Source organism: Pseudorasbora parva, chromosome 18 (genome assembly GCF_024679245.1).
Source record: "Pseudorasbora parva isolate DD20220531a chromosome 18, ASM2467924v1, whole genome shotgun sequence".
In the NCBI taxonomy this organism is placed as follows: domain Eukaryota; kingdom Metazoa; phylum Chordata; class Actinopteri; order Cypriniformes; family Gobionidae; genus Pseudorasbora; species Pseudorasbora parva.
The window spans coordinates 43,791,945-43,814,097 of record NC_090189.1 but is presented as its reverse complement, the minus strand read 5'-3'; the positions used below and the strand labels follow the sequence as shown (position 1 = coordinate 43,814,097).

Sequence of the window (22,153 nt, the reverse complement as noted above, 5' to 3'; positions counted from 1 at the left end):
AGTTAGGGGATTACAGCTCAGAAGGGTATTGAGAGTTAGATTTGCTGCCGCTAGGGTGCGTCTAGATTTCTAGGCTACTAAACTGCCGTAACTTTAAAAGACAATATCTCCGTTTGCAGTGAACTTTCAGCGCTGTAACTTTGCAGAGACTGTTTATGCTCAAGCAGCGACATTACACACTAACTAAAGTTAAACAAGTCAAATCACATGACACCGGCCCTTTCAGATGAGGCTCAATGAGAGTCCTTCTGGAGCCGCTCTAGTGGCCAGTTGATGAACTGCAGTTTAAGTCACTTCTGTATCGGCATCAAGACACTGGTGGAGATTGCCGCTTGGCTTTAACCAATAAAGATAAAAGAGAGCAGCTTTCAGACATGACTTCTCGTTTTATAGTTCATCTGAGGGCGTTTCAATGCCGTTAAATATCCAGAGCGCAGTATTGTGATGTGAGAGTGCATCAGTGTAACGCATCTCTTTCTTTCACTTTTGCTTTCGTGAATATCTCCGTAATCTTTCTCTAGAATTGTCTGCTGATTTGTCCTGAAATCTGCCATTTTCCCTATAAGGATAATTGGCTAAGTATGCCTAGCGTCTTCACGCAGTCTTTGCAAGGGACTTGCCTTATGGTCGTAGCACCGGTTCGTCCCAATGTCAGATCACGTCAGAGTTTGGTAAATCATACCACACTGCTCAGACATACACGACCCATCAAACGCAGATTAAACATGTTCAGTCAGGAAAAAACACCCAGACCAATGGCACACACCGATCCAACAAACATTAATCAGGCTTGAATTTTAATGCACTGGGTTTGCATTTTGATGGGCTGAAATCCTAGCCTGGCGTGGTCATTCTCAGCTCGAGTCAGAATATGAGTCTGCTGCTCATTGGGCTGTGATTATGGGGCGTTTCAACCCAACCAGGAAAGACCTCGATTGGACAGACCGACAACCAATCAGAGCAGCGGAGCGACGCATAACGTTAGTTGTCAAATGTCAACAGAGCTCAACTGCACTGTGCTGCCAAGTCTGCGGTTTCCCCGCGTGTTGAAGAGACCTCAAATATGTGATGTATAGAACCAGGAATGCCTATTTTAGCAGCAACCTTGCCAAAATAACACACATTTTACCCCCCAAACACCATTATTTTCCCCAGAGAACTCTCTCGGGAAGCTGTTGGGCTTGTTTTGGGCTGTAGTTGGCGGGTTTTGTTGTAAAAACTTGGCAACCCTGTCTGCACGCGAGCTGGAATAAGTAACGCTAGAAGAAAAAGATGAGTGTAAACGATCTTTGCCGATGTTGTAGGTCTGTGGGGCGGGGCTGAATTCAGGTATGGGCGGGGCTGAGTTCGGCTGTGGGCGGGGCTGAGTTTGGCTGTGGGCGGGGGTGAGTTCTGATATGGGCGGGGCTGAGTTTGGCTGTGGGCGGGGCTGAGTTTGGCTGTGGGCGGGCTGCGTTCAGTTGTGGGCGGGGCTGAGTTTGGCTATGGGCGGGGCTGAGTTCGGCTGTGGGCGGGGCTGAGTTTGGCTGTGGGCGGGGCTGAGTACGGCTGTGGGCGGGGCTGAGTACGGCTGATCCAGGCTACTGATATTGATATTGAAAGCTGAAATGCAGTTGTAAGGAGGATGCTGTTGTCAGGTCTCATTGGGTCCCTGTTCCTCTTAGAGCACCTGAAGGCCCCTCTGGAGGAGTATATGGTGCGGCTGCCTAAAGTGCGGATCCTGCGCACCAAGAAGCGTGAGGGTTTGATCCGGACCAGACTGCTGGGCGCCGGCGCCGCCAAAGGGGACGTCATCACCTTTCTGGACTCTCACTGCGAGGCTAACGTCAACTGGCTGCCTCCCCTACTGGGTGAGACAAACGCCTCCTGTGCGAATCAACACTGCAAACGTGCTCTTCTAACTCAGTCATTGTGTCTTGTTTCCAGTCTAAATATCTAACAATTCTTAAATCAAGATTCATTTACTAGATCAGTAAAACGACATGAGATAGTTTGGCTTGTTTTCTTAAAGGACAACTCCGGTGAGAAATGCCCCTCGGGGTGATTAACAGATGGTCAGCGAGTAGATCGTTCTCTGGGATGCGTTTCATGAAAATCAAATGTCAAGAGTTTTATCTCTAAACACAGATTAGCTTATAACGCTAGTCTATGGGGCACAGGGTAAGTCAAATTAAACCGCTAGAATATCCTCACACTAACACGGCAGCATAATGAGGGTCCCTACATGCTAACCGCAGCATAACAAGTCGAGTCAAGTCGAGTCATCGAGACTGTTCTCCAAGATGGCTGCCGTCTGTAAACGCGTAATGCTCTGTGTTTATAAAGTATCTTCTTATTAAACTGTTTGTACACTTACAAAGTTCTCAATGCTTCGCTTTGCATGTAGGGACCCTCATTATGCTGCCGTGTTAGTGTGAGGCTATGTTGAGCCTTGTTAGTGGTGTTAACTAGCGGTTTAATTTGACTTACCCTGTGCCCCATAGACTAGCGTTATAAGCTAATCTGTGTTTAGAGATAAAACTCTTTACATTCGATTTCATGAAAACGCATCCCAGAGAACGATCTGCTCGCTAACCATCTGTTCATTACCCCTAGGGTCATTTCTCACAGGAGTTGAGCTTTAAAAATCAAATCTAAATGAAGAGAGTTTTTGCTTAAAACAGGCAAAATGATCTGCCAATGGGGTGAGGAAAATAATCTTATTTCTGATTGAAATCTTGTTTCTTGTTCCCGCCCCAAACAGAAATAAGATTATTTTTCTCACCCCAAACTTACTTCATTTTGATTTGATTTTCAACAAAACAGGAAAAGTATCGCATGTAGTTTAACTCATCTAGTAAAGGCATCATTGTTGTCTTTCGTCCTTCAGATCGCATCGCTCAGAACCGGAGAACCATCGTGTGCCCCATGATCGACGTGATCGACCACGATAACTTCGGCTACGAGACGCAGGCCGGCGATGCGATGCGAGGCGCGTTCGACTGGGAGATGTACTACAAACGCATCCCTATTCCCCCTCAGCTGGAGAACTCTGACCCCAGCAACCCTTTCGAGTGAGTCCTAAAAGTGTTCAAGTCTGCTCAGGGCTCCACATTAAAGGGTTAGTTCACCCAAAACTGAAATGTCTGTCATTAACTCCTCCCCCTAATGTCGCTCCACACCCGTAAGACCTCCGTTCATCTTCACACACAGTTTAAGATATTTTATATTTAGTCTAAGAGCCTATGCAAGTGTATGCACACTATACTGTCCATGTCCAGAAAGGGAATAAAAACATCATCACAGTAGTCCATATGAGACATCAGTGGGTTAATTAGAGTCTCTTGAAGCATCCAAAATACATTTGGGTCCAAAAATAACAAAAACTACGACTTTATTCAGCATTGGCTTCTCTTCCGCGTTTGTGTTCAATCCTCAAATAAAGATTCAAACGGTTATGAGTCAGTGAATTGAGTCATGATTCAGATCGCGTGTCATACTGCTGAAATCACGAGACATTGGCGATCCGAATCATGAATCAATTCACTGATTCATAACCGTTCGAATCTTTATTTGAGGATTGAACACAAACCCGACTTATTATGTTATGCCTGACCTGTGTATAATAGAATGCCTGATATAATCATTTATAATTTTATTGATTTTTAAAACCCCTGCAGATGCCCTGTTTATGCGTCTCGAGCAATCGGATCTCCATTCACACGTCACAGAGCAAACGGATATTAATCCATTCATCAGGTTACAGTCGATATGCAAATTCAACAGTGTTCCCTCCACAGAAACTGGTTCCCAAGCATCCTGGAAAAACCTGGAAAAATTGATGACTAGTTGGCAAACACATGGAAAATTGGAGAAAATGCCCCAGAAAATGTTGTTTTGGAGAAATGTTGTTGTGTAAAAGCTTCCTTCATACACAGATATGGAGGCGGAGTGTTTAGGCCACGCCCACACCGGGGGAATAATCCAGCGCTCTCCACTGACTTTCTGTGAAGCGTCTCCTTTTCTTTTCGGACTTATTGCTGAAAACAGAACAATGTCTAAAAGCTGATATGTGACCAGGTGTGCAGCAAACGAGCTAAAAAACACAGAGCTACGTCTTTATAAGCTGTCGGCCCCAAACATGAGCGTTTAAGGAGACTAAAGTGGACACAGATGTTGAGTCGTGAAGCTTCAGCAGAGGAATGGCTCAGTTTTGGGATCCTGACTCTCAGTGTGTCTCAGTATGTCTACGTGTGCAGTAAACATTAGTCAAATATCCAAATGTCAGTTTAATATATTATATTTCCTGTCTCTGATTACGTTCTCCTCCAGTGTGTGTAGTTCTCAGTGTGATATAACATGTCCCGCTCTGACTCTAATGCATGAATGGACTTTTATATCTTTAAACGCTCGTTTTTTGGGTCAGCAGCTTATAATCACTTGTTGTTGTTTTTTTGGTTCTGTGTTTTTTAGCTTGTTTTCTGTACACCTCGTCTCATATCAGCTTTTAGACACTGTTATATTTTTTGTTATAAGTGAGAAATGAAGAGGAGGCGTTTCCCGCAGTATAAAGTCAATGGAGGCGGCTGGATTGTTTCCTCCGCTGGGCTTCAGATTATGGAGTGTGTCGCTCCGTCTCCATTGAGTGTGTCGCTCCGTCTCCATTGAGTGTGTCGCTCCGTCTCCATTGAGTGTGTCGCTCCGTCTCCATTGAGTGTGTCGCTCCGTCTCCATTGAGTGTGTCGCTCCGTCTCCATTGAGTGTGTCGCTCCGTCTCCATTGAGTGTGTCGCTCCGTCTCCATTGAGTGTGTCGCTCCGTCTCCATTGAGTGTGTCGCTCCGTCTCCATTGAGTGTGTCGCTCCGTCTTCATTGAGTGTGTCGCTCCGTCTCCATTGAGTGTGTCGCTCCGTCTCCATTGAGTGTGTCGCTCCGTCTCCATTGAGTGTGTCGCTCCGTCTCCATTGAGTGTGTCGCTCCGTCTCCATTGAGTGTGTCGCTCCGTCTCCATTGAGTGTGTCGCTCCGTCTCCATTGAGTGTGTCGCTCCGTCTCCATTGAGTGTATCGCTCCGTCTCCATTGAGTGTGTCGCTCCGTCTCCATTGAGTGTGTCGCTCCGTCTCCATTGAGTGTGTCGCTCCGTCTCCATTGAGTGTGTCGCTCCGTCTCCATTGAGTGTGTCGCTCCGTCTCCATGGAGTGTGTCGCTCCGTCTCCATCGAGTGTGTCGCTCCGTCTCCATGGAGTGTGTCGCTCCGTCTCCATCGAGTGTGTCGCTCCGTCTCCATCGAGTGTGTCGCTCCGCCTCCATCGAGTGTGTCGCTCCGTCTCCATTGAGTGTGTCGCTCCGTCTCCATTGAGTGTGTCGCTCCGTCTCCATTGAGTGTGTCGCTCCGTCTCCATTGAGTGTGTCGCTCCGTCTCCATTGAGTGTGTCGCTCCGTCTCCATTGAGTGTGTCGCTCCGTCTCCATTGAGTGTGTCGCTCCGTCTCCATTGAGTGTGTCGCTCCGTCTCCATTGAGTGTGTCGCTCCGTCTCCATTGAGTGTGTCGCTCCGTCTCCATTGAGTGTGTCGCTCCGTCTCCATTGAGTGTGTCGCTCCGTTGAGTGTGTCGCTCCGTCTCCATTGAGTGTGTCGCTCCGTCTCCATTGAGTGTGTCGCTCCGTCTCCATTGAGTGTGTCGCTCCGTCTCCATTGAGTGTGTCGCTCCGTCTCCATTGAGTGTGTCGCTCCGTCTCCATTGAGTGTGTCGCTCCGTCTCCATTGAGTGTGTCGCTCCGTCTCCATTGAGTGTGTCGCTCCGTCTCCATTGAGTGTGTCGCTCCGTCTCCATTGAGTGTGTCGCTCCGTCTCCATTGAGTGTGTCGCTCCGTCTCCATTGAGTGTGTCGCTCCGTCTCCATTGAGTGTGTCGCTCCGTGTCGCTCCGTCTTCATTGAGTGTGTCGCTCCGTCTCCATTGAGTGTCTCCATTGAGTGTGTCGCTCCGTCTCCATTGAGTGTCTCCATTGAGTGTGTCGCTCCGTCTCCATTGAGTGTGTCGCTCCGTCTCCATTGAGTGTGTCGCTCCGTCTCCATTAAGTGTGTCGCTCCGTCTCCATTGAGTGTGTCGCTCCGTCTCCATTGAGTGCGTCGCTCCGTCTCCATTGAGTGTGTCGCTCCATCTCCATTGAGTGTGTCGCTCCGTCTCCATTGAGTGTGTCGCTCCGTCTCCATTGAGTGTGTCGCTCCGTCTCCATTGAGTGTGTCGCTCCGTCTCCATTGAGTGTGTCGCTCCGTCTCCATTGAGTGTGTCGCTCCGTCTCCATTGAGTGTGTCGCTCCGTCTCCATTGAGTGTGTCGCTCCGTCTCCATTGAGTGTGTCGCTCCGTCTCCATTGAGTGTGTCGCTCCGTCTCCATTGAGTGTGTCGCTCCGTCTCCATTGAGTGTGTCGCTCCGTCTCCATTGAGTGTGTCGCTCCGTCTCCATTGAGTGTGTCGCTCCGTCTCCATTGAGTGTGTCGCTCCGTCTCCATTGAGTGTGTCGCTCCGTCTCCATTGAGTGTGTCGCTCCGTCTCCATTGAGTGTGTCGCTCCGTCTCCATTGAGTGTGTCGCTCCGTCTCCATTGAGTGTGTCGCTCCGTCTCCATTGAGTGTGTCGCTCCGTCTCCATTGAGTGTGTCGCTCCGTCTCCATTGAGTGTGTCGCTCCGTCTCCATTGAGTGTGTCGCTCCGTCTCCATTGAGTGTGTCGCTCCGTCTCCATTGAGTGTGTCGCTCCGTCTCCATTGAGTGTGTCGCTCCGTCTCCATTGAGTGTGTCGCTCCGTGTCGCTCCGTCTCCATTGAGTGTGTCGCTCCGTCTCCATTGAGTGTGTCGCTCCGTCTCCATTGAGTGTGTCGCTCCGTCTCCATTGAGTGTGTCTTCTCTTCTTCTCTGCCAGGTCTCCTGTGATGGCAGGAGGTCTGTTTGCTGTGGACAGGAAGTGGTTCTGGGAGCTGGGAGGATATGACACGGGTCTGGAGATCTGGGGAGGAGAGCAGTATGAGATTTCATTCAAGGTAATGGCGGTGGCCTGGGGCTGTTCCCGAAACCAGCAGGGCTGTGCAATGTAGGGAAGTTATCGAAATATCGCAATTGTGCATATTACAATATGCATATCGCAACGGCACGCAATATCTGAGGGATTTTAATAGGCTGCTTCAACATTGTGGAAAATGTGTGTTTTAGGTTAACTCATATAGCAGCGAATAGACTGAGCTCACGACTGGTACTGATGGGACCTGCTTGACATTTAAAAAAGTTATTAAACGCAATAACTTGCGAAAAACACCTCCTTGCAGTCTCACACTGTCTGACACACACACACACACACACACACACACGCACACACATTGAAACTCTCTGAAAGTGTCTGATCTCTTCAGTTCTGTTTCATCTTGTTACACACTCAAACAGTCAAACACACACATAGTTATGTCTTGATGAGTGTTCATGTAAACCCAGTCGGTTATTCCTGAAGTGAAGGATATCAGTTTGGGGAAGAAGCCGGATGCGTGTTAATGAGATCCGGTCATTAGCTCTTAAAGTGACAGGCGGCTAATACAGTAAACCTGCCGCTGTCTGTCAAACAGCAGAAGAACAAGAGAAAATCACTGAAGAACCTTTATCATGTATCGGTGTATATTTAACTCCTATGAAGACTTCTGTTTTTATTTTTAATAACAAAGATAAATTAGCACAAATAATCGTCCACCTCTAGTTCAGGAGTCTTTGTTTATCTGGATGTTCTTGGTGTTCAGTGGTAGGCTGATATTACTATATAACCAAGTCAAGCAAAGAGGTTTTGGTATTTTAATATCTGCATTATATTTTTTGTTTTGTTTACGTTGATGTTTAAATGATATTGTCAGATTAGTGACATTAGTTTTTGCTAAAACGCTGCTGCTCACTTTCAGAAGTTGTAGCGACGCTTTCATTTCCCAGAGAGAATGCGAAACACATTAATAATATCATTCTCAGTTTTTAAGTACTTTTTGAAAATATGATTTAAATGGATTGTACACACTAATAGCAATAGCATATCCCATATCGAATATCGCATTATTTATTAAGATATCACATTTTTCTTCAGTATCACACAGCCCAGAAAGCAGGTTATGTGGCTTAGCCGGCTGTGTTTGAGAGTAACTCAGCGGATTACCTCGACTTTCGGTTTCTTTCTCAGTGAATAAAGATCTACTTTTCAAAAGAAAACATTAAAAAATTATTGCACAACCACCCAATAGGTGGCGATGTGTGTTAAGTAGATCACCATTAAACAAAAGAAGAAGAGGAAGTAGAATGAGCCAGTATTTCTTATAGTGCATCCCAATCCTACTTATACTGCAGCCTAGCAGTATGAGCTCTTTTAGTGAAGTAAAGTTCATACCCCTGAGTGTGTGGCAGAAGAGTGTGCAAGCGTCGGGACTACTGCGCCATCTTTAACAGACTGTTACGAGCATCCCATAACCGTTTAAACTGCCCTGTCAATCATCATCAGTTCAAATCCTCCACATTTAGTTTAATCTCCTGCCGTATCAGAGAGAAATGGAGCCGCACACACACACACACACACACACACACACACACACACACACACACACACGTTGGTCTATGTGGTTTACAGGGACTCTCCATAGGAGTAATGGTTTTTATACTGTACAAACCGTATTTTCTATCCCCTTACACTGCCCCTAAACCTACCCATCACACACACACTGCCCCTAAACCTACCCATCACACACACACACACACACACACACACACACACACACACACACACACACACACACACACACACACACACTGCCCCTAAACCTACCCATCACACACACACACACACACACACACACTGCCCCTAAACCTACCCATCACACACACACACACTGCCCCTAAACCTACCCATCACACACACACACACACACACACTGCCCCTAAACCTGCCCATCACACACACACACACACACACACTGCCCCTAAACCTACCCATCACACACACACACACACACACACTGCCCCTAAACCTACCCATCACACACACACACACACACACTGCCCCTAAACCTACCCATCACACACACACACACACACACACTGCCCCTAAACCTACCCATCACACACACACACTGCCCCTAAACCTACCCATCACACACACACACTGCCCCTAAACCTACCCATCACACACACACAGCCCCTAAACCTACCCATCACACACACACACACACACACACACACACTGCCCCTAAACCTACCCATCACACACACACACACTGCCCCTAAACCTACCCATCACACACACACACACACACACTGCCCCTAAACCTACCCATCACACACACACAGCCCCTAAACCTACCCATCACACACACACACACACACACAGCCCCTAAACCTACCCATCACACACACACACACACACACACACACACACACAGCCCCTAAACCTACCCATCACAGGAAACATTCTGCATTTTTACTTTCTCATAAAAACTCCTCCTGTGTGATTTATAAGCCTTTTGTAAAGTGGGGCCATGGGTAATGTCCTCATATTTCACCCTCTCCTGTAATACCTGTGTCATACCCATGGCATTATCCACATTTGTGTCCTCATATGTCACAAAAACAAGCCCACACACAAACACACACACACACACTCGTTGATCTGCCGTGAGTGTGTCTTTAATGCAGAGACTCTCCTCGTGTGTGTTTGCAGTTTAAATATAATGATGCTTTAAAAGTTAACGGCCAAACATGTCATTACAAAAGCTCTCAATGCTGCTGCGGGTGAAATATAATGTGGACAGCACTGAATAAATATCTTTAGTCAGGTTAAATACTGATAGTTGGTCACTCAAAGCCCTTTATCTAAACTTCTCTACTTAACCGCCGGACTCACACATCCGCCATGTTTGTAGTTTTTTATTTCTTTTTATCTGCATTTGTAGTTCTAATTGAATCCTCATCCAGCTTGCAGTGGGTTGTGGGTAATATCAGCCGTTAGAGTGTGTGTCGATCCGCACTTCAGATTCGGACCGGAGATAGTAAACCATCGGGTATCTGTGGGACACTCTTTTCAGCACACTACGATTTGGGACATACTAATTATATTTTTGAGTAATATTTAGTACGGATAGTGTGTGAATTGGGATGCAGGGCTAGTGTCTGTTTGAATGGCGAATCATCGATTCATCGCTCTGTTGAGACCGTCTTAACATACTCTGAGTGTTCTGAACTTACTCCCGGAAGTGTTTTAGGAACCAGCAAACCTCGAGTTAGCAGGGTTTGGGTGAATCAGCCGGAGTTCAGGGTGTATGTGACGGTTAGCTGGCTTTCTGCAATACACCCCTGGTCTAATGTATGCGTTTACGTCTGCCTGCGTACCTTTCTTCATATCCTGAAGCGTTTAAACTAGGCAGCCGGGACTCATTTAACGTCCTCTGATTGGCCAGTGTTTGCAATAGGCTTCCCATCACGAGGGATGTGCATATAAATCACTGTGAATAACACTGCGATATTCCCTTAGGATTCGCCTTCATGCTGACTTCAGGACTGTGCTCTCGCTCTACTGAGGTTATACAGCACAGGCCAAACGTTTGGACACATTACTATCTGTCATGTTTCTGACAGAAGCTTCTGCTCATCAAGCCTGCATTTATCTGATCACAAATAAAAATGTAATATTGTGATTTATTATTACAATTTAAACTATTAGTTGTTCAGTGTATTCTCCTTTAAATGCTGATGTGTGTGTGTGCTCAGAGCTGAATGTTCAGGATGGTTCCTCCAGTCTTCAGTGATCATGATCCTTCAGAAATCATTCTCAGATGAGGATTCATTAGGAGTGGAAGAAGAAGAAACTTCTGTCAGAAACATTACAGATAGTGATGTGTCCAAACGTTTGGCCTGTTCTGTATATGTTTTATTTAATGCTATATGCTTATATTATATGGTTATATAATGTTGTGATTGTGCTGTAGGTGTGGATGTGTGGCGGCCGTATGGAGGACATCCCCTGCTCCCGCGTGGGCCACATATACAGGAAGTATGTGCCTTATAAAGTGCCTGGAGGAGTGAGTCTGGCCAAGGTGAGCCGCAGATTATCGCTCATCATACGCGCTGCGAAACCAGTGCGCCTGATCGTCTCTGATTCAGGAGCTTCACACAGCAGCGGTCTTCATATACACACAGCATTTAACTCCGCACACGGCAAATGCTCTTCTTATTCAGTATCTCTTTCTAGTTTCCAGTCCAAATATCGAAATATTCTTAAATCAAGATTCATTTACTAGATAAGTAAAATAACAGAAGATATTTTTGCTTGTTTTCTGTTTTTTGCTTAAAGCGTTAGTTCAGCCTGTAGTGTAAATTGTGTGATTAATTCCTCCTGTGGTTGGCCAGCCGTCAGACCTCCGCTCATCTTCACACACAGATGAAGATATTAGTGTTGAAATCCGATGGCTCAGAAAGGCCTTCATTGACACCAATGTCATTTCCTCTCTCAAGACCCATAAAGGCACTAAAGACGTCGTTACAAAGCCCATCTCACTACAGCGGCTCTACAATCATTGATGAAGAGGCCAGAATAGAGTTAGTGCGCAAAAACACTAAATAACGACTTATATAGTGATGGCCGATTTCAGAACAAAGCTTCGAACAGTTATGAGTCAGTGAATCGATTCATGATTCGAACCGTTATGAGTCAGTGAATCGATTCATGATTCGGACCGTTATGAGTCAGTTAATCGATTCATGATTCGGATCGCGAGTCAAACTGCTGAAATCACAGGACTTTGGATTCGATTCACTGACTCATAACGGTTCGAAGCTTTGTTTTGAAATCAGCACAACTATATAATAATACGGAGGTCTGACGGCTGGCCAACCACAGGAGGAATTAATCACAGAGTTTACATTACAGGGTCAACTAACCCTTAACCAAAATAATCTTATTTCTGTTTGGGACGGAAACAAGAAACAAGATTATTTTTCTCACCCCATTGGAAGATCATCATTTGTTTTAAGCAAAAACTCTCTCCCTTTAGATTTTGGCAGTGGCTATACACTGTGTGTGTGTGTTGATAGTTGCTGTGGTCAGAGCAGATGTTTAGAGATGCTGAATGTCCCCCAGAATCTGAAGCGTGTGGCTGAGGTGTGGATGGACGAGTATGCCGAGTTCATCTACCAGCGGAGGCCGGAGTACCGGCACCTGTCGGCCGGAGACGTGGCGGCGCAGAAGGAGCTGAGGAGCCGACTCAACTGCAAGAGCTTCAGGTGGTTCATGACGGAGGTGGCCTGGGACCTGCCCAAACACTATCCTCCGGTGGAGCCGCCCGCCGCCGCATGGGGAGAGGTACTGACACAACTAGCTGATCAATGAGTCTTCAGCCCTGATATAAACACCTTGAGTCCAGTTAATTATCCACAATTTAGGATAGAGTATTTAAAAACAATGTTATATCATGTAATGATGCACAAACTGAGCTTGACCGTCTCTGAGGAAAGCTCAGTGAGATTCTGACACAGCGAGAGAGAAGACATTGATGATGCTTTTCATTTATTTGGCAAAAGCAGAGTGTGTATTATTATCTCTACAGGAACTCATGAGCCTTCAGCACACACAGACTGACCTGAAGAATTAACCTGCGTTATCAAACTTCAGTGTCGCTTTAAGCCTGGTCTATACTCGACGCGTCCGCACGAGCGCGCGGCAAACATGACGTGGACGCGGAGTGTGTGTGTGTGTGTGTGTGTGTGTGTGTGTGTGTGTGTGTGTGTGTGTGTGTGTGTGTGTGTGTGTCAGAAAGCGCGAGACTGCAAGGAGGTGTTTTTCACAAGTTATTGCGTTTAACTCTTTTTAACATCAAGCAGGTCCCATCAGTACCAGTCATGAGCTCAGTCTATTCTCTGCTGTTTGTCAACACTGCAAAAAATACATTTCTTACTTAGTATTTTTGTCTTGTTTCTAGTCAAAGTATCTAAAAATTCTTACATTAAGAAACATTCACCAGACGAGTACAAATGATTGTCTTGTTATGAGAGAAAAAGAACTCAAAATGAAGAGAGTTTTTGCTTAAAATAAGATAAATAATCTGAGAATAATCTTGTTTTCTGTTTGAATTAAGATTATTTTTCTCACCCCATTGGCAGATTATTTATCTTATTTTAAGCAAAAACTCTCTTCATTTTGAGTTATTTTCCCCAAAACAAGACAATTACTTTTGCTTGTCTAGTAAATACTTCTTGTTTTAAGAGTTTTTAGATGTTTGGACTCGAAACAAGACAAAAATACTGAGTAAGAAAAGCATTTTCGCAGTGAACCTAAAACAGACACACTTCACAATGTTGAAGTAGCCTAGTAAAATCACTCAGATATTGCGAGCCATTGCGATGTGCATATTGCGATTATATAGATTTGCGATATTTCGAAAATGTCGATATATTGCACAGCCCTAGAGGGAAATTAACGTTTATATGAAGAAATCCTCAGAGAGTGAGATGTGTTTGAGTGTTTGATGGCCATTTGAGTGTGTGTTTGCAGTGACTGTGAGTGTGAGAGTGTGAGAGAGTGTGAGTGATGGGTAGGTTTAAGGATAGGGGTTAGGGGATAGAAAATATAATTAACCTGATATAAAATCAATGGAAGTCTATGTTATGTCCTCACTAATATAGTGAAACGTGTGTGTGTGTGTGTGTGTGTGTGTGTGTGTGTTCCAGCTGCGTAACGTGGGCTCAGGCCTCTGCATGGAGAGCAAGCACTTTTCCTCAGGATCGCCGATCCGGCTGGAGAGATGCCTGAAGGAGCGCGGCGAGCCCAGCTGGAGCCACGGGCAGGTGAGCTTCCCCATACTGAAGGCTGCGTGATGCTCTGATGGGAAGAATAAAGGCCTCGGCACACTGAGTCCGATAGTTTCACATGCGTTTTTCCGTATGCATGATCTGGAGAATTCGTCACACACAGAGACCGTACACACACTGAGTCTGAGTCTTACGGGAAAAACACAAACAATACAAAATGACGTCTTCAAGTAGTGAGGAGGATTTATTTTGTCCTCTCTTCTTAAAAAGAGAAAAAGAAAGAGGAAATCTTGTGTCCATCCTCCACTCCAAAAGCTTACTTTAGTGTCAGCGGCTCAGTTTGAGGCTTCGCTAGCGATACTGGAGACTCATATTAAACAGAAGATCACCAACTTCAGTCAATCAATTCATCCTGAACAGAGACTGGCAGTATACTGGACGTCTAAGGTTTGGATCCGCGCGCATGCTTTACTGGGACTTGGAGTGCTATAATTATAGCGGAGATATAATATCTGTAGTATTTTTGATAGAATAATATGTATGGTGGCTCTGAGCTGTCAAAATGTCTCTCAAAATGTGTTTTTACGGATGCGAAAACGCAGAAAATCTTGTTCTGAATTTTTTTTTGACGGACGAAAGTTTCGGAGGCAGTGTGCAAGCGTGATTGACATAAGATGAGGAATTTATTTTTTGAAGTGCGAAAATTTTGCATACCAATTTCGGCCTTAAAGCGAGTTTGTATGTGTGTCAGGTCTTCACGTTTGGCTGGAGGGAAGATATCCGGGTGGGAGATCCGCTGCACACTAAGAAGGTTTGCTTCGACGCCGTGTCTCACAACAGCCCCGTCACACTCTACGACTGCCACGGGATGAAGGGCAACCAGCTCTGGGCCTACAGGAAGGTATATTAATAATACAAACATCAGCTGATGTGACAAAAGGATGCTGATATGATAACGTGTTCCTACAGGAAGGCATTTCCAGTGCCAGTTCTTCTCTGAAATCCCTGAAACGCCACCATTGTAGTCTTTTTTTATTTTATAAATGTTTATTGAAAGGAAAATAACTTATTACATTTCAGGCATTTCAAAATCACAACAAAACAATCAAAAGAAAATGTGTACATAAATAAACATGCCCACACACATACATAAAATAAAATATACATGCATATACAATATACATATGGAGAAAAAAATTATCATCATAATTAGGGATGCACAATATTATCGGCACAACATCGGAATGGGCTGATATGAAAAAAAGGATGCCGATATGCCGTACCGATATGATTGTGTTGATATGTGATAAGATCAGTGATAAGATTGTGTCAGCACTGCGGTCATTCTTCAAGTGAAAACAAGCAAATACATCGCATGTATGCTGATTTATATTGACAGTTTTTAAATGCGGCCTTGAATTTATAAATGTGCGTACAGAAGAATGTGACCGTCAAAAGCAGAGCAGCCAGGTTTTGACAACAAAACTAGTTCAAAATAAGGCAAAAATTAACCCTAAACAAGCCCAAAACAAGCCTAAAATTAGCCCAAAACGAGGCCTAGACAAACCCAAAACTAGCCCAAAGCAAACTCAAAACAAGGCCAAAACGAACTCAAAACTAACCCAAAACAAACCCCAAACAAGGCCAAAATTAGCCTAAAACAAGCCTAAAATTAGCCCAAAATGAGGCCAAAACTAGCCCTAGACAAACCCAAAACTAGCCCAAAGCAAACTCAAAACAAGGCCAAAATTAACTCAAAACTACCCCAAAGCCAACCCCAAACAAGGCCAAAATTAGCCCTAAACAAACCCAAAACATAGGCAAAACAAACCCAAAACTAGCCCAAAACAAACCCAAAACATACCCAAAACTAGCCCAAAACAAGCCCAAAACTAGCCCAAAACAAACCCAAACCTAGCCTAAAACAAATCCAAAACAAGCCCAAAACAAACCCAAACCTAGCCCAAACCTAGCCCAAACCAAACCCAAACCTAGCCCAAAACAAACCCAAAACAAACCCAAACCAAACCCAAAACTAGCCCAAACCTAGCCCAAAACAAACCCAAACCTAGCCCAAATCAAACCCAAAACTAGCCCAAAACAAACCCAAAACAAGCCCAAACCAAACCCAAAACTAGCCCAATTCTAGCCCAAAACAAACCCAAACCTAGCCCAAATCAAACCCAAAACTAGCCCAAAACAAACCCAAACCTAGCCCAAATCAAACCTAAAACTAGCCCAAATCAAACCCAAAACAAGCTCAAAACTAGCCCAAAACAAACCCAAACCTAGCCCAAAACAAACCCAAAACAAACCCAAACCTAGCCCAAAACAAACCCAAACCTAGCCCAAAACAAACCCAAAACAAACCCAAAACTAGCCCAAAACTAGCCCGAAACTAGCCCAAAACAAGCCCAAAACAAACCCAAACCTAGCCCAAACCTAGCCCAAAACAAACCCAAACCTAGCCCAAAACAAACCCAAAACAAACCCAAACCTAGCCCAAAACAAACCCAAAACTAGCCCAAACCTAGCCCAAACCTAGCCCAAAACAAACCCAAAACAAACCCAAAACTAGCCCAAAACTAGCCCAAAACTAGCCCAAAACAAGCCCAAAACAAACCCAAACCTAGCCCAAACCTAGCCCAAACCTAGCCCAAAACAAACCCAAACCTAGCCCAAACCTAGCCCAAAACAAACCCAAAACAAACCCAAACCTAGCCCAAAACAAACCCAAAACTAGCCCAAAACAAACCCAAACCTAGCCCAAAACAAACCCAAAACAAACCCAAACCTAGCCCAAACCAAACCCAAACCTAGCCCAAAACAAACCCAAAACAAGCCCAAACCAAACCCGAAACTAGCCCAAACCTAGCCCAAAACAAACCCAAACCTAGCCCAAATCAAACCCAAAACTAGCCCAAAACAAACCCAAACCTAGCCCAAATCAAACCCAAAACTAGCCCAAATCAAACCCAAAACAAGCTCAAACCTAGCCCAAAACAAACCCAAACCTAGCCCAAAACAAACCCAAACCTAGCCCAAAACAAACCCAAAACAAACCCAAACCTAGCCCAAAACAAACCCAAAACTAGCCCAAAACAAGCCCAAAACTAGCCCAAAACAAGCCCAAAACAAACCCAAACCTAGCCCAAACCTAGCCCAAAACAAACCCAAACCTAGCCCAAACCTAGCCCAAACCTAGCCCAAAACAAACCCAAAACAAACCCAAACCTAGCCCAAACCTAGCCCAAACCTAGCCCAAAACAAACCCAAACCTAGCCCAAAACAAGCCCAAAACAAACCCAAACCTAGCCCAAAACAAACCCAAAACAAACCCAAACCTAGCCCAAAACAAACTCAAAACTAGCCCAAACCTAGCCCAAAACAAACCCAAAACTAGCCCAAAACTAGCCCAAAACAAACCCAAAACAAGCCCAAAACTAGCCCAAATCAAACCCAAAACTAGCCCAAACCTAGCCCAAAACAAACCCAAAACTAGCCCAAACCTAGCCCAAAACAAACCCAAAACAAGCCCAAAACTAGCCCAAAACAAACCCAAAACTAGCCCAAAACTAGCCCAAAACAAACCCAAAACAAGCCCAAAACTAGCCCAAATCAAACCCAAAACTAGCTGTAATGATGTCATAAATCATGACACTTGTAAATGAAATATTTTCATATATAGTTTATTCATCCGTAATGAATAACTGGATGATGGAGAATAATATTTGGAGCTGCAGACGGCATCAGCGGGTGTCATGCCAACACCCCATCCCACCCCATCAGAAGAGTTGCCCGTGACTCAGCAAAGGTGTGCCAGCTCCAGAGTGGTTTCATTCGCATCATTAACTCGAGCAGTAGACCGCACTAAAGATCTCACGTCCAGAAATATAAGAGTCCAGTATTTAACAGAGAGTGAATGCGGAGGGGTTTCCTCTTCACAGCCGCTGTGAGGCCAGCTAGTGCGGCGAGCTTATGCTGAATATGACTGTTCAACACGGTTCCCTTATTCAGGAACCAAACGGCTCCGTTACGGGAGCGGTTGCTGAAGGCGGATCAGGCAGTCTAGATGCCACCTCTGTCCAGAAAGACCCTGAACCCTTGAGAGCTCGTAGGGTACGGTTTAGGTCAGCTAATCTCCTCATTAAATGGAGCTTGCGAGGGGTTAAATATGATCTATGTAGCGGTTGAAATGATCTGTTGGTGGTCAGGATTACGAGAGGCCTCCTTTATATTTACCCAAACGTCAGTCTAAGGCCAGTTTGGCATTAAAGGCCTCAAATAAAATGATATATATATATAGAGTTATCATAGAACTGAACATTTCTACAATAGAGGTTCAGTATGGTTCAAAGAGGCCTTATTGTAGTCTTGAGCTTCTTCAGGAACACACGTCACAATATTCCTCATCATAATGATTATTGGGCAGCATAACGCTGTGTTTGGCCTGGTTGAGTTAGTTAGTAGGATTTAAACTGGCCAATATGGTGAGGGGCGGGGCATTTCCCTAACACCAATAACAACACACTGCTCCCGCCGACCAATCAGAGCACAGTGTGGCGGGGCTTTATAGAGACAGGAACTAAACAGAGTTACTGACAGACTGGGAGGAGAGGAGCCGCAACAATGGAGAATATGAGGACTAATCAACCTTTAAGCAGGAAAACCTGAGCTAGTAGAGCCAGAAAACCCTATAACCCTATAACAACCCTATAAATGGTCCCCAGGATGTAATGCTCTGTTTTTGCCTTATTTGGAAGAGTCATGAATATTAATGTTGAGCTCTGCTCTGATTGGCTTATTTCAGCAGCTCACAGCAGTTCAGTAAAGCGGCTCGTGAGTCCTGAAAGAACACAGACCGACTGAAGGACACTTTAGAGAGAGAGAGAGAGCGAGAGAGAGAGAGAGAGAGAGAGAGAGAGAATGCATAGGTTGCCAGATTGGACATGTTTAGGTAAAACACTGAATAGTATACAGGTTTTTTTCACAGAAAAGCTCTGTTTGGGGGATTTAATGACTGAAATCTGGCAACCGCACGACCGCTCTTCATTCTCTCAGACAAAACCAACACCAGTGATTTTAGACTTGTCTTTTTTCGTCAGCGATATTGCATGTTTATATAACGTTAGTCACAATGTAGGCTAAGGTTACGCAGTGACTGTGATGTCGCCTAATCTGAAATACAAATAGGCAGAAACATCACAGGAAACACCATACTTCAGTTCTCAAAAATATAAATATATGACTTATATTTTTACTAAATGAATAGCCTTGTCAAATGACTGTCGTTTTACCTTATATGGTGGAAAAGGTGACGTTTGCTAAGAAGGATCGAGTGAACGATCTGTAAGCAAAGTATCTACGGTTGTGTTTTGTAATATAAAATCATATTCCCCTTTGTCCTCAGACACACTGTTTAGTTTGGTATGGTACTGTGAGTTTCCTATTCTTACTGTACTAGCATCTTCCGTTATCTAGACAATGCGGTCTCTCTGAGAAACTCTCAGTTTAATCAGAAATGGTTTAATCAGTCAATAAGAGGATAAACCGCTGCTCACTGCTGCAGGAATACAGTCGGCCCTTTCTTCAGTTTAAGACGCGGAGCGAAGCTTGAAATGGGCCGAACAAACGAACGATCTTGAATTGTTGTGGTATCGGATTATAAACATCACCCATGACTGTTGACATGTTTTATCTGTGGGAAGGGTAGAAGTCCTCAGGTCTCCTGCACAGCCTGAACATGACGTGTGTCCATGAGAGCAGCTTGTTTATCTGCTGTCCTGATGATTGGCGATGGTGTCTGAGACTCACAGTGTGTGATGTCCATGCCCTGAACTCTTATTATTTCATTATGGAAAGGTTAATTCAATTTTTTATTCTAGGGCAGCTTTAACACATTACTAACTAACTCAACCAGGCCCCACACCATTATACTGCACAATAATTATTATAATGAGGAATATTGTGGCGTGAGTTTCTGGAAGAAGCTCAAGACTACAGTGGAGGCGCTTCAGGAGTTCAGACACACTGACAGAGAGAGCTCAGAGCAACATCACACACTAAAGACACACAAGAGGATGAGGAGGCTATGAGCAGATGTTAACGTGTGTGTGTGTGTGTGTGTGTGTGTGTGTGTGTGTGTGTGTGTGTGTGTGTGTGTGTGTGTGTGTGTGTGTTGGTAGGATAAGAGCATCTATCACCCCATCAGTAACAGCTGTGTGGACTCTAACGCGGCGCAGAAGAAGATCTTCATGAGCTCGTGTGACTCCGCTTCAGCCAGTCAGCAGTGGCTGTTTGAGAACACCAACGCCTCCGTACTGGACTCCTTCAACCGCGGCCACAGCGCCTAACCCCGGAGACACTGCCTGATCTCGGACGCTCGAAGCGGAGCTGAACAGACACGTTCTGTGCCTTTACTGAACTCGTGTGTGTGTGTGTGTGTGTCTGAAGCCTGATGGGCCGCTGGTGTGTGTGTGTGTCTGAAGCCTGATGGGCCGCTGGTGTGTGTGTGTGTGTGTGTGTGTGTGTGTGTGGGTGTGTCTGAAGCCTGATGGGCCGCTGGAGAACCGCTCCTCACACACTTCTGCTTCGTCATGTCTGCGCTCACTTCACTTCTGAAACACCAAAGGCCGCTGAGAAGAGCGAGAAGTGTTTGTAAGGCTGCTCGTGTTCCTCAATCCGTTCACACTGAGAGATATTGCAGGATTAGATGTGCGATCTGTTTTTACACCGCACACATGCTCTTCTCACTCAGTCACTGTGTCTCGTTTCCAGTATAAATATCATTCTTAAATCAAGATGCATTTACTAGATCAGTAAAACGACATTTGTTCTTGTTTTCTGAGGAAAAATATCTAAATGAAGAGAGTTTTTGCTTAAAACAGGCCAAATGATCTGCCAATGGGGTTAAAAATAATCTTATTTCTGATTGAAATCTTGTTTCTTGTTTCCGTCCCAAACAGAAATCAGATTATTTCTCTCACCCCATTGGCAGATCATTTTGCCTGTTTTAAGCAAAAACTCTCTTCATTTAGATTTGATTTTCAAAAAAACAAGAACAAATATCTTCTGTCGTTTTACTGATCTAGTAAATGCATCTTGCTTTAGGAATGATTAGATATTTGGACTGGAAACGAGACACAGTGACTGAGTCAGAAGAGTGTGTCTGCGGTGTAATGATGGCTGAAGTGATGTTACTGTATTTAGAGGGTTGTAGGGATGCACCATTTTCAATATCTAACAGTTCTTAAATCAAGACGCATTTACTAGATAAGTAAAACGACATAGGATATTTTTCCTTGTTTTCTTAGAAAATAAAATCTCCCCCAGCGCCGCATTCGACCGCACTGATCACAGAATACCTTCAGATGGTCTGCAGTGTGAGGTTGGACATGCTCCTCCAGTGGTTCGCCTTGTTTTCTGCTAATCTAGGCAACGTTTCCTCTTCATCAGCACTTTAATTATGTGGAGTACCTCAGAAATGGCGGAGAGAATATTGTTTTATATGATCTTATAATTTTGCAGTTTATTAGGCTGCTGTCACTTTAAGAGCTGACGCGCGGATCTATTATACTGACACACATGCGTTTTCTTTCTCAACTATTTACATGCACTGAGAACTGTGAACTGTGTTTGTGAGCACTCACCAAGACCGGCATTTTGACATAATATTGTGTGTGTTTGACTGTTTAAGTGCTATAAGCAGCGAAACACACTCAGTTTAGTGCTGAGAGGCGACTTTGTGCACACTTTGGGTGAAAACACAATATCTGAGGGATGTTAAATTATGCACAAACCCACACCGAATTTTTAAGCTGCTTGGCATTTTTAATTCTGCTTTTACACCTTTTTATTCCTTAGCTTTTGACTCCGTGTTAAATCGTTAACCATGCTGTATAAATGAAGGTCGAGTTGAGTTTACGCTAGAGGAGAGGCAATGTCAGCGATGTGGGAGTTTTTCACACTGAATAAAGGGCATCATTACAATTTCCAAAAGGAATGAAAAGTTAGTTTTTAAAAATGTAGTTTAGTTTATTCTAGTTTATTTTCTAGAAATATTGAACAGTTTATATCGGTATCAATTAAAAATATCGGTTACAGTTTCCAGGTAGAGTTTTAAAATAAAAGCAGTTTTCCACTGTATTTATTTGCCATTTATTTTTGTAATCGGGATCAGAAAATGTATTTATCGATTTATAGATTTATCAGCCAATATATTGGTTATCATCTTCCAAATATAAAGTTATCGGTATCGCTTAAACTGTACATATCGGTTACAATTTCCAGTTTATATTTTATAAAAGCAGTTTTTCGCTGTATTTGTTTAACTCTGGCTCAGAAACTGTTATATGGATATTTA

The 22,153-nt window shown here is 44.4% G+C and overlaps 1 protein-coding gene across 1 annotated transcript in view; it reads left to right on the top strand.

The window, feature by feature from the left end:
- LOC137046762 (polypeptide N-acetylgalactosaminyltransferase 10-like) overlaps positions 1-20,573 on the top strand; it is a 50,982-nt gene extending 30,409 nt beyond the window's left edge. Inside the window, exons 5-12 of the mRNA XM_067424156.1 lie at positions 1,665-1,850; positions 2,870-3,053; positions 6,899-7,016; positions 10,974-11,081; positions 12,125-12,346; positions 13,711-13,827; positions 14,543-14,692; positions 19,977-20,573. Coding sequence (XP_067280257.1) covers positions 1,665-1,850; positions 2,870-3,053; positions 6,899-7,016; positions 10,974-11,081; positions 12,125-12,346; positions 13,711-13,827; positions 14,543-14,692; positions 19,977-20,144 — 1,253 coding nt within the window. The 3' untranslated portion in view covers positions 20,145-20,573. The remainder of the gene's footprint in view (positions 1-1,664; positions 1,851-2,869; positions 3,054-6,898; positions 7,017-10,973; positions 11,082-12,124; positions 12,347-13,710; positions 13,828-14,542; positions 14,693-19,976) is intronic.
- Positions 20,574-22,153: the final 1,580 nt, after the last annotated feature.